The sequence below is a fragment of the Physcomitrium patens genome, chromosome 6 (genome assembly GCF_059467195.1).
Source record: "Physcomitrium patens ecotype Gransden chromosome 6, ASM5946719v1, whole genome shotgun sequence".
Lineage (NCBI taxonomy): Eukaryota > Viridiplantae > Streptophyta > Bryopsida > Funariales > Funariaceae > Physcomitrium > Physcomitrium patens.
This window is the reverse complement of record NC_143415.1, coordinates 14474926-14488030: the sequence shown is the minus strand read 5'-3', so window position 1 is coordinate 14488030 and position 13105 is coordinate 14474926. Positions and strand designations below refer to the sequence as shown.

Genomic DNA, 13105 nt, shown 5'->3' with positions numbered 1-13105 from the left:
CAGTTGCCATCTATTTTGTCCCTTGCAATTGTGATGAAAATTTACAAACATGCTTATTTATTAGCTCTAATTTAAGACCTGAGGTCTAAATTACTTTATTTTATTTTATTTTATTTTCGCCCCTTGTATTTGTACCATATGTGGTTTCATAAAATGTGCCATTAATTTGGATACCATGATATCATATAGTAGCATAAAAAAGTTCAATCAATCAATCAACTTTGTTGCAAATTTCATTAATTTTACACATAATTGAAGCTTTGTCATTTTGGATTCAAAACTGTGTACTTGCCATGTTTCTCATGACGTGATTATTTTATCGATTGTAATAACTTTGATTACAATCAAGCTGATACAGAGTTTTAAGTGTTGATACTAAAATATGGTTAAAATTTACAGTTTAACAACTTTTAGAAAGTGTAAACGAATATCTAAATTTTATTTGGCTAACAGATGGTGATTTGGTTTCTGTGGCGATAACCCAAAATAAACTATTTCAACCTTTTAATATTTATTGATCACAATTATAAAAAATTACAACTGTTCATCTTTTTTCAATTCCAAAGCACAAATTTGTTACTTTTAAAAAAGTATATATATTTAAAGATTGATATATGCACATAAACCTACTCCCAAATTAAGTCATAAATGTTGTTGTTCTAAATTTGCACCACTTTTGGATACTTTTCCCTTTTACTTTACAAATGTAAGGCTATACATTAAGGCTGAAGGGCATAAAGATGATGATAAAAAGATCTTCAGGAGTTGTTATATTATTTAAAATCGTAATAGAATATATTTTTTTTCAATATAAACTTCAAAAAAAATAACAAATAAAAAAAATCTTTTCCTACTTATTAATTCTATGACTTTTTCTTGTTGTTTGAAAACTTGAGAATTGAATTTCGAAAGTAGCAAATATTTTTCTATAATTATATAATACACTGATAAGTTTAACACATGCCTAAAATTTTCATTATTTTCCTTTTGAGATATATGACTACTTGGGAATTGATTGTGTGTGTACATGTTTAGCTTGATACCATCTTTAACAATTATATATATATATATATATGTTAAACAATAGTAATTCCATAAGATATAATTCCAACATTCATTGAACTATGTGACGATTGCTTCAAATATATACACATGACACTCTAGTAATTACAAAACTCAAAAGAAGTTATAAAAATTAGTAATATGTTGAGTAGTTGGAAGCTTCAACGTCCGTTGAAACAGAATTGAAAAGTAAAAATATTTTTGATATATTTGCCTATTTGAAGTAACTTTGTTTGTTTTTTTCTTTTTTTAACAGCAGCTTATTTGAACTAAATTCAATGTATGATTAAGATTAAATATATATAAATATAAATATAAACTAAACTGAAAGTAGAAAACTTGATTAAAGTACAACAATTGTATGTTTTCAACATATGAGATGAAAAGAAAGAAAAAATACGAATACCAAGGATTATTTTCTTAAAATGTAATATATTGGTTTTTGTGAAAAAAAGCTGAATTTATGAAGTAGGCAACAATCCACCATAATATAAAGGAACTGATTCTATGTCTCACAGGCAAAGTTATACGGCCTTTATCATCAATTATAAATGTTGTTTGATAACAAATGTTCAAGTCCTTCTTATGGTTTAACAAAATAATACTAATATTGTATAGGTTGTTGCTGTAGTACCAACTCCTTGTGCGATTTGAACTTATAATTTAAATAATAATAAGTAATATACAAATTAAAAATTATTGCATGTCTTTTATGTAAACTCCATAATGTTTGCATGTACAATTATTTTTATTTGTACTTGCATTGTAAAAGTCGCATGGAATTGAAATGGCACATATTTTCACTTGCATTTTTTCAGTCTATCCTTCAACTGTCAGATCTAACGAACATTCATTTACCGATTCACATACATATATATATATACATATGGCTTACATATATGATTTTTTTTTATCATCGATGTAAGCATTCTTACTTTACAAATGTTTCCATTTTTCTTACAAAATGTTCCTCTCTGTTTGATTGTATCTGTAATTACGGAATCAACACCAATCAAAACACTGAGCATGCAAGAATTACAATAACTCCTAATCAAACAATCATCGAAAAACGCACCATTTCCTCTCCAGAATCGTCGATAAACAATCTTTTCTCAGAATACACTGATCTCACTTACTATTAAAGGCGTACTAACACAATATCAAAGTGCAGGGATCCATGTCACGTCGTCGACATCAACGATCCAAACGAAAGCATCGGATGTCAAAGAATGGAATGCCGTGCACGAGATGAAGGTTGCGACTGCGATGCAATCCAACACTGGTGACTGATCCCCCTTTGCACTGTATTTAGCATTCAGGACCGAGGAGGTCCAGATGTGGCGTCAGCTCCTGCACCGCAATTAGGAAACACCAAGAGATGGATCCACTCTCAGAGGACGGTTGCATGGATCTGGTGCCAAGCATATGGGTTCTGGTGCACAAACACTTGTACATCGAAGCGCGAGATTGGTAACGGTGTACCTCCAGTAAGGTTATTCCGATCGTGCTGTGGTTACTGATCGAATCACGGACGTAGTCTACGGAATGCGTCATGTTTGTGTGAGTGGGAAAGCCGGGTTAGCGAGTGCAGCGGTATAGAAGCTCCCCAAATCCATTGTCTGCACATACCCGTAACTGGAGAAGGAGAAGTTACGCTGCAAGCACTGTAACCGCCTTCAACTGATTGCAGTTTAATAGATCGGTGAACACAAATCCTTCTCCTGCATCTTTCGATGCTTGTGCTCTAAGAGTGAACTACATTCCCACGTTGCTGATGTCAACTGCAGTTTGTTACGGTGCTCCGGAAGTAAATCACTTTTTCAAGAAGGACCTCACTGCTCCCGTCTGCGCCGCGCTCAAGGGGTCCAACACCACGCACTACCGCATTTCTGGATCAGAAATGCTCTTGGACACCAATGGTTCCTGATCACGAACAATCAAACCGAGTTTTATCTACGCTCCGCTTGGTCATTGTCCAGATGGGGAATGCAATCTAGCACTTGCAGACTCTAGCAACCGAGGCTTAATAAAAGGCTCTATAAATCGAAGTCTAGGGTATGAAGAGTACCTAGAAGGTCATGCGAAAGGCGAACCCCCAACCGGTCGTGGATGTGATCATGTCCCACTACACACCTTCGGTGCTGTCAGACTCGAACTCTGCCACCCTGACTACGAATCCCAATTGTCCAGAATAAAAAGATATCTCGACAGGAGGCATAAGGACAACAACCACCTACTCCTCTCAAACCGAAGATCATCGAATGCAGAATAGCACTTCGATCACAACATTCGACTCCGTAATATCAGGCCCACTTAGATCAGACTGAAATTGATAGTTTATGGCCGAGTGCCTGTTCTCGGCGCTTGAATTACGGCGCCGCTAAGAGATTGAGACGATTGGAATCGGCAATGGCGAGAATGTGGTTTATAGAAACGGCAGCTTGCGATCGAGAGTGGGGCGTCACCGTGAATGATCTTCGCCGGGTGAGCGAATTCGAGTGCCGCAGTAGTGACGCGTCCACCGACACGAAGCATTCGGCCGACAACTGCAACCAGTCTGGTCTGTAAGGCATTCCTTGCATTTATTTAATTTCATGACACTTTTTCTCCACTCTGTTACTGCGTGAAAAAATCTCTCTCTCTCTCTCTCTCTCTCTCTCTCTCGCTCTTTATATATATATATATATACATACATATTTATAATAGGATAAAGAATGGTTTGAGACTGTCCACTTAAATATTTATTGGAAGTGTTAAAATCAAAATGAACAAACTGGGAAAGTAATGTCCAGATTTATATTGAATTCGAAAATTTATAAACAAGTTTAATTTACTTTAAGTAAACATCAAGGATTATTGAATATTTCTAAGGATTCTCATTACAAGAGCATGAGTGATGTATGAAGGATGAATCATTGAATGGTCTTTAATGCAAAATTTAATTTGAAAACATAATTTCCTCAAAAACTAATCAACATTAACATAATCACGCAGCAATTATGTTTTGGTTATGAAATTAGTCCAGGTTGAATTGAAGAATTTTAGTTTAACGATGAACATTAACATCACTACATCAAATTGAATGAGGTAGAAATGATCCAGATATTCTCACAGATTATAAATTCGTCATTCCAAACAAATTAACTTCATGCTTTGAGGAGTATGTGAATCTAATAATATAAATAGTGAAGCTGAACATCAATCCCCTTTTTCATTGAACAACACAACCAACATTCTGCAAAAAACGGTGTGTAATTAGGCCTTCCAATGTGTAATATTTCCATGATCACCTGCTGGATCCAAGCCAGGCGACTGTTTACACTGGCATAGATTTAGATAATTGCTCCATCAAACTTACACTGTTTATGGTTGCATAGCTTTTGGAGTCTGATAAGTATAAAAATATGGGTACTGTGTGATTCTCTTTAGGCATCGGCAGAGGGGACAGACGACGCTTTGATGTGAACAATTATGATGCGCAGTTTTCACTCTTGATGGACTAGTGAGATGTTGAAATTTTCAAAACAATGATTGTTAATATGGAACGGTTACCTGTATTGTGAATTCGAAGGTGTACGAAGTTTAATCTTGACTTTCAGCTATTAGATGAGTTTGACAATGGAAGGAAACATGTTAGTAGGTGAAGTGGAATCCAGAATTAGTGGTGGACATGTAATGCATACATCTTGAACTTTGTCATGAAGTCTACTTGTTCAATTTGAAAAAATGAAAATCTAGTTGAGAGAATTGAGTTTAAATCCTTCTTCGCTAAAACCTAAATCCATTCATACCATTCAACGCAGGTAAGGCACTAGCGAATACAATCAATGCTCTCAATGGAATCCGCGAACCTCACCGAAACCGCGGGAAGGGTGGTGATCATCCCGTACTTCACAGCGTCACCAGCACAGGAAACAGCTGCTTCTTCAAACGCGAATTCCATACAGAAAGGAAACACCGATGTGGCACATTTCCACAACAAAGTCGAACTATGTAAAGGTGGACGCGATGGCGTCGATTCTACCCCACTCACGCGATTGATACAATCAAAGTTGAAGATTGCTTGAGCGCAGAAAATCACACGGACACATCCGAAAATCGACGAAGAAGTTGAAGTTTACGATTGATCATGCTTAAACTCAGCCGTCCAATCTGTTCTATAAGTGACGTCGCAGACGATAGAGATTGACCTACTAACTCTCCGTCGCCGCATGCACAGCCACACCGACCACGGTCAATCTTCGACCTCCGTATTCTTAAATCTCGAAGCACTCCAATCCTCGCTAGATCCGGTAATACCTCTGAAGACAGGTAAACGTCAGGAGCATCACAGTTCGAGATGAACGATGGAAAGAGGCAAACAATTACAGGATTAGGAAAAAGCAAGGGGAAAAGGAGTATAAAAACACCAGACAAGACCGAAACAGTCGATGCCGAATAATCGCATTAAATGGTGCTACAAGCCATGAGGCGCCGAGATCCCCGCCAGGCTGCAAAAGTCGGAGGCTACGAAGATGGTGGAGTCGTGGAGGAGGGGCTTGACTTCGGTGCTCCTCAGGCCAACATGCGTCGCAAGCTGCGGGTCCCACCGCAACACTGGAAGTTTATACTCTATCACCACCTCTTTTCTAAAGTCCCAGTGGCGGCGAATGAAAAAAGCAAAATAAAAAAAAATAATAAAAACCAGTCAGAAACAGAGAAATAAACAAATAAATGGAAAACAATATGAAGAAACAACGAAAAAGCGTGAAGGAAACAGCGCCATGCACGCCTGGTCAAGTCGTGTCCGATTCTTCTCCACCGAATGGCTCCCTCGCTCCCTTTCTCTCGCGTGTCGCGTCCTCGATTATCGCAACTCATGCGTGCTGCGTGCCCTCGTGCTCCTCCGGCACCCATCACCACTACTCCGTTTCTATCTGCGCCTCGCTCATATTTTAGGGTTTCGTGATTAATTTTAGAACCATTGTCTATTTTAAGGTTATCGCAGATATTTATGAGGAGTCGTGCCTATTTGCAGTCTTGGTGTTGTTTCTCGCGTTTCGGAGGTGTTTTAGGGTTTTCAAATATATTTTAATTGTTTGAGAATTTTGTAGGGGTTTTGAGTATATTTGTTGGATTTTGAAGGAGCTGATTTTTTAGTTTTCAAGGATTTTGTATGGATGGCTTTTGAGTTGTTTCAACAACGTTGGAGAATAATCAACTTTTGTGTTTGTTTTCAATTGTTTTATTTATTTATGTGGTCTTTAAATGTAATTTTAGTAGGTATTTTATTGTTGTAATTATTTGTCATCTCTGTTTTCAAAGTGTTTGTAAGATTAAAAAAAAAAAAACAAAAAAAAACAAACAAACAAACAAATAAACAAACAGACATCCACTTTTAGTGATTTCTATTTGGGTGGTCAACATGTTAAGTGAGAAATTCTTAAATGTGCAAGATCTTGTGACAAAGTTTAATGCCTAATTTTGTTATTTGTTCAATGAATAATATTTAGTTATTTTGCACCAACAACTACAAATTAAGTTTATAAATGATGCTCTAAAAGTGTCACACAATTTTAACTTACAACATCATCCTGTGGTTGAACAATAAAAATATCCTATTTAATTCACATAAATATTTTACATAAATAAATCATTTGTATATAATTCACATAAAAACGTAAAAATATAAAAATAAATTAAAAAATAATTCACATTAATAATTCATATGTAAAAATAATTTAATTCATGTATAGTGCTCCATTGTTAATTAATGTCATTTGTTGCAAAAGAAAAAGTATTAATTATCAAAGATTATTAATCATTAAAAGTGATATGTTGAAGCAAGGATGGAAATCATCTTTGCCAAAGCCCTACAATCTAATTTGTTTGCTTCCAACATGTTGTCTTATCCAATCATGTGCTTCCACCTTGACAGCCAAATGGCATTACATCATCCAACCATGTATAAGTACATACATTTTTTAATTTATAAAAGTTATTGAAAATCTCAGATTATTAATTACACACTCTAGAATATAATTAATCTCAGGTTATTAACTTTTTCAGATTATTAATTATACACTATAGAATATAATTAGTTTCCAAAATTTGATTAATTATTAAAGGATATTAATATTTAAATTATCTATTATTAGAAAAAGCACTATATATATTTTAAAATATTTCTTCTTATATTTAGGTCTTCCAATGTTATCATCTTCAATTTTACAAACAATAACTATAATTTTATATACAAAAAAATTTAATATATACAGTAGTATTTAATAAAAAAATCAACATTTGTGAATATTTCTTTAATAATATAATTTATAAATATATTAAATACTTTACAATTTTCTTTATGAAGAATGTTTAAAACATATTTAATTTAGGTACTTGTAATTTTAATATCTTTGAAAAATAATTTTGACTTTAAAATTATTATTATTATTATTATTATTAATTTTATAAGCAAAAAATTTAATCACATATTTATATTTGATATTGCATCGAAATGATTTACAAGTCTTATTATTCTATTACTAGTTTTAAAACTATGTTTATTTCTCTCTATATTTTCATATTGTGTTAGAAATTTTATTTTTTTTATTAAAAAAAAGTTAGATTTCATTATTTTATTTACAATTCTTGTATATTTATATAATATCCAAAATACTATATAAATATGTATTAATATTTATATTACTAAAAATAATTATCATATCATTTACCAATGCTTCAATTAAATACTAACAATTGCTATGATTAACCAATTCAACATATTCTACATGTATATAGTTTTAATTACTAGTTAAAATATAAAAATATATTTATTTATCAAACAGTAAATTTTAAGATTACAATATATTAACATTTTTACTTGATTAATCAAAGAATAAGAATAAAAGATCATATGTACTTAAGATCATAAGATAATATTATTTTATATCATAGTAAGATAATAATATAATTTTTTTCTTTACTATTACTATCTAATTCAATTTCATAGTTTGTTTTAATCTTTATAAAATTTTTATTGATTTAATATAATATCATAGATATAACCAATACTAATAATTACTTATATAATAAATATAGAAATAATTAAAAGTAGATAAATTTGAAAACATCTTATGGAAAAGTCGTTTAGAAGCTTTATAAATAAAGATTTGATTTTTTATATGTTTGTAGGTGATTGATAGGTTGAAAACTTAGCCATATGTTGTACATATTAGTGACTTGTGATGTAAGTTGGCTATATGGGACATATATAGGAAACTAATCTTCCAAGTTAGATATATATTTTGCAAGTTGGACATATGTTAGAGGTCCTATAGAACATTGCTATATAGCATTTAATTAGATAGTATATATAGAAGAAAAAATAATGACTTTTAGAATTTTTACAATACAATTCTTATTTTTAGTCTTATTTCAAGAGTCTCTAATCTTCTTGTCTTTCATAATAACTTATATAGTCTTAATATTATAACATCTTTGGATGATTATCTATTCTTTTCTTGTGACACAAGAGTGTATTGATTCTTTGTTTTTTTTTTTTTATTCATATTCTTAATAATTTGAGAAGAATGTTAATTCACTATTTTTGTTTTGTTTTAGACATGAATAAATTACCTCACTATTTGATTCTTTCCTTAAAGAGATTAAATGTGCTTCTTTGTAGAAACTTTCATTTGATATTAAAAAATACAAATTAACTTTTTTTTATCTGACTTGTGGATTTGTTAAAGTTGTCTATTGAAGAGATGGAAGGAAAAACAATAGATGCTACATTTGACAAAAGTGAAAATAAGTTTGTAACTATCGCAAATTTTCATGAGCTTTTCAACACTTTTAGAATAAAAAATTGATATATTAACAAAATTTATTATTAAGATATTATTTATAAACCTATAGTAGAAGTCAATAATAATATTTGATATCTATGCCAAGAAATTGTATAGTTGAAAGAAGCAAGTAAATCAATCTTATAATTGAATCCAATAAATTTTTTTACTGTAAGTATGACAGAAACAATAATTAGTATTCCAAGGAAGTCTGATAGAATAAGATCAAAATTTTGAGGATTTCTACAAAAAAGCAAGTTCTATCTAAGATTATATCCTTTATAATATTCTAATAGATTTACTCAAATTATATTCATAGATACATACCTACCTAGAAGTGCTCTTTATTAATATCTATCTTGAATGAAAAAATGATTTATAATTTTTATATGATCTAAATTTATTCTTAAATTTTTTGAAGGTTAAATTTGGAAAATTAATATAAAATTTAATAAAGACAAAATTCTTGTGTTTACATTAAAGATCACATTTAGCAATCAAATATGTTGCAAAATTGCAAAATCTTGTTTATAACATGAATTAAAATAAAAAAAAATTATTTTATCAATAAATTTTGATATAGATTAAAAAATAGAGTCAAAAACTTATTATTATAATTCCAAAAGCAAACTCATTAGAATAATTTGTTGCATAAGCCATTACATGCAACAATTGACTTTTTGAAAGATACCAAAAACAAAGCTTTAATTGAAGAACTAGTCAAGTCATAATAACAACTCATAAGTTTTTAGAAACTTATTTATTAAAACATGACCTTATATAAATTAATACAATATGTTTTAAATCTCTCATAAAGTAAAATAAATGTGACATCATAAAAAATGATTCTACTAATATTAAAAAGAATCTAAATATACTATTCAACATTGTCTAAAAAACAACATAATTATAAAATGAGAATAAATGGTAAACTTCTCTATATAGATTTTTATTTAAAAAAAGTTTTAACATCCAAGATTAATCATAATATCTAAAACAATAAACTTTTTACAATTATGGATTTATTTCAAAAATGGTGTTATTATCTAGAAGATGCTTTTAATCTAGTGATTATTTATACAAATCATAAGAACCTCATGTATTTCATATCAACATATATTTTAAATTATTGCTAAGTCCATTAAAGCATATTATTGTCAATATTTGAATTCAAAATCACTTATTAACAAAGAAAATAACAAGGTTTATCAAACACCTTTTTTAGATGTTTTTATCTTATACTAAAAGAAGGAGATGCAACTTTTAATCAACAACAAATGTTATTTTTGAAGTCAAAGCAATTTCAGCTTTAAACAATGAAATCAATATTAATTGTTGATTCCATATTTTTTTTAATCAAGTTTAATCACATATGTCTTTGAATATTTTTGTTTAGGGCATTAATAAAAATTCTTCTAAATCTCATTTTATTTTTAAATTTGAGTTAAAAAAAAATCTATTATATTTCAAAGAATACTCATATCTTGAAGAAGGTAAAAGACAAATACATGCTCTTCAAGCTTAATATATTTTTTCAATAATATGACATTTTAAAATTAATATCTAAATATTTTTTGTAACCGTAAAGGTAGAAGGCGATGAAAAACTTTATACAATCATGTGATGTTTGTTTAAGATCAAAAACTCATTGTCACTTTTTTTGCCATTATATATATTAATACTACCATAGTCTTTTGTTTCAATAAATTTTATAATAAATCTTTCAATTTTAAGTTCTTATTACTCCATACTTGTGATAGAAGATTATTTCATCAAGATGTCACATTTTATACTATGTAAAAAAACTAATACATATTAAAAAAACTACAAATTATTTTTTTACTATTATATATAGATATCATAGATTGTCAAAGAATATTATAATACATAAAACAATTTAATTTTTATTAAGATTTTAATGAAACTTTTTCAAGATATTGAAGGTAGATATAAAACTATTTTTGGCTTTATATCTACAAACAAATGGACAAATAAAACAGATAAATCGAATTTTGGAACAATATTTAAGATGTATCATTAACAAGTAGCAAGATGATTGGAATTTCTTTTTATCAATGGCAAAGTTTATTTATAATAATATGGTATAATATTCTATTTAATACTTTTTTTTTGCTACTTATGATCACCATTTATACTTTGATTCTTCTAGCTTTTCAAAATTAAAAATTTTATAGCACAAATTTAAAAAAATTATTTATCAATATTACATGAAAATATATACATATATATATATATATATATATATTTATTCTAATAAATACCTATATGATTAAGAAGAAATAGACAAAAGTAAATTAATTTCATAATATCTTCCAGAGAAGCTTCTTAGAAGCTTTGTAAATGTTGCTTTGACTTTATAAATGTTGGTAGTTAATTCATAGGCAAGAAGCTTGGTCACCAAGTTAGCCACGCATTGCATGTATTAGTAGCTTGTAAAATAAGCTAACTATGTAGTATACATTTAGATAATTTGCCTTGCAAGTTAAGATATGTATCTAATAAAGTCAACACATATTGGAGGCCTATAAAATATCGCCTCATACCTTATAGTTAGAGAATATGAATAGATACAAGAACAAAGCCTTTTTCACTCTTGTCTTTGTCTTTTTAATCTTTAATCTTATTTCAAGACTTTTTAGTCTTCTTGTCTTTGATAATAATCATTTTAATTCTATATATTATCCTCTTTGAATGATTTTCTAGTCCTTTCGAGTGACACAAGATGTCAAGGACAAGAACTCAATAAAAAGCAATTCAGACAAGTGAGCCTCGACTCAAAGAAATGTAACAAAATATAAATAAACAAGTATGTATATTGAAAGAGAAACTAGAATGGCTATTGTCAAAGACTAGAAAACATGAAGACTCTTGAAACTAGACTAGAAGCAAGAAAGGAGTTGACAAGAGTGAAGAGGGCTTCACTCTTGTCTCTATATATACTATTTAACTAGAGGCTACATGGCGACGTTCTATAGGACCTCTAATATGTATTGACTTTGTAGGACACATGCCTTGACTTACAAGGCAAGTTTTTCTACATGTGGGCCACATAGTTAGCTTGGTCTTCAAGCTAACAACATGTGTGGGACATGGCCAACTTGTTGACCACATTTTTAATCCAAAGAGTCAATTAAAGACACCTATGAAGTCAAAGCAGCATCTATGAAGCTTTTAGGAAGCTTCTATATTAAATACTACAGAATTAACTTATTCTTACCTACTTTTACTTACTTCCACCTATTTGTATATGTAATTATTAGCTTACATGAGTATGTCCGTGACATTACCCCTCCTTCTAGGGACGAGTTCCACGAAAAGCAGTCATCATATGTTGAGAAAATCTATGATGCGACGAATTATATTTACCACATACTCTAATCTTTGTTCTCTTTGAAGACGATTGATAGGGCCTCTCAACCATCCGTAGTGTCCCATACCAGGGCGGAAAGACCACCCAATTATTTGATCATTGTTGAGGCCTTCATAACTTCCTTCGAATAGAACATTTGGAACACCATCAGGAGTTGTTCTTACCTCTAGCAAAATCACCAAACATCGGGAGTCTCTTCCCAAATCGTGATACCAAACGCGTTGTATCTCGCCATCTATTCGAGGAAGAAGATGTCGTTCTTGAAGATCTTCATCTCGATTGTATCGTCTTGAAGGTTGTGACAATCGTAATGTCTCATCTGACAAGTCAGTAAATGAAGGCTCTTGAGTCGAATCCACTGGTTGTTGGTTCTCCATCTCTTGAGTGTCACAACTACAAAGAAGCTACAAACAAGGATTGAAAGTAGAATATTATCTTGTCTAGATGTTGTTTCTTTTATAAAGAAGGTTTTCATCTTGATTTTGATGGATGTCATCAATGAAAAGCCTCCACTACCTTTGCTACATTTGCAAGATTCTTTATTGGCTCCCATGTGCGTTCACTAATACCATATCCGTACCAATAGACAAGATATTCCAATTTATTTCGACGCCGCCTTGAATCTAAGACTTCTTCTACTTCAAACTCTTGATTATTGTCCACTTCTATAGGAGGAGGTGGAGCTTGTCATCTTCTTGGTATGTCCACTGTCTTGTATGGTTCAAGAAGAGACACGTGGAATACTAGATGGATTTTCATTGACTCAGGTGTCGTATTACGTGCTATCTTGCTTGAGAACGTGCCGAGCGTCTGGCTGTAGGAG

At 30.8% G+C, this 13105-nt stretch overlaps 1 protein-coding gene and 2 long non-coding RNA genes across 7 annotated transcripts; 1 reads left to right on the top strand and 2 right to left on the bottom strand.

Annotated features, from left to right (window-relative positions):
* Nucleotides 1–2893: 2893 nt before the first annotated feature.
* LOC141045487 (uncharacterized) lies at nucleotides 2894–3258 on the bottom strand. Its single transcript, XR_012217641.2, has 2 exons — nucleotides 3131–3258; nucleotides 2894–2985 (listed from the first exon to the last, which is right to left on the bottom strand). It is a non-coding gene; the product is annotated as an uncharacterized LOC141045487 (long non-coding RNA).
* Nucleotides 2981–5468, top strand: LOC141045485 (uncharacterized). Of its 5 annotated transcripts, none has more exons than XR_016503421.1 (3): nucleotides 2981–3622; nucleotides 4492–4633; nucleotides 4866–5468. XR_016503421.1 is itself a non-coding variant. In XM_090251380.1 (3 exons), coding segments are annotated over exons 1-3 (225 nt in total). In that variant the 5' UTR covers nucleotides 2981–3471; the 3' UTR covers nucleotides 4867–5468. The 5 variants fall into 5 exon arrangements, 2 of the variants coding, with proteins under 2 accessions (XP_090107506.1, XP_073390634.1); XM_090251380.1 differs by having other exon boundaries at nucleotides 4492–4564; XR_016503423.1 differs by lacking the exon at nucleotides 2981–3622 and adding an exon at nucleotides 3633–4309 and having other exon boundaries at nucleotides 4492–4564.
* LOC141045486 (uncharacterized) lies at nucleotides 4700–6370 on the bottom strand. The gene is made up of 2 exons (XR_012217640.2): nucleotides 5834–6370; nucleotides 4700–5638 (listed from the first exon to the last, which is right to left on the bottom strand). It is a non-coding gene; the product is annotated as an uncharacterized LOC141045486 (long non-coding RNA).
* Between the last annotated feature and the right edge of the window lie 6735 nt (nucleotides 6371–13105).

Excerpts from the sequence above, each read along its gene's own strand:
- LOC141045485 (XM_073534533.2), top strand. The coding sequence starts at position 3,472 with ATGGCGAGAATGTGGTTTATAGAAACGGCAGCTTGCGATCGAGAGTGG. Across the intron at positions 3,623-4,865 it reads CGACAACTGCAACCAGTCTG|GTAAGGCACTAGCGAATACA; the intron begins GTCTGTAAGGCA and ends CATTCAACGCAG.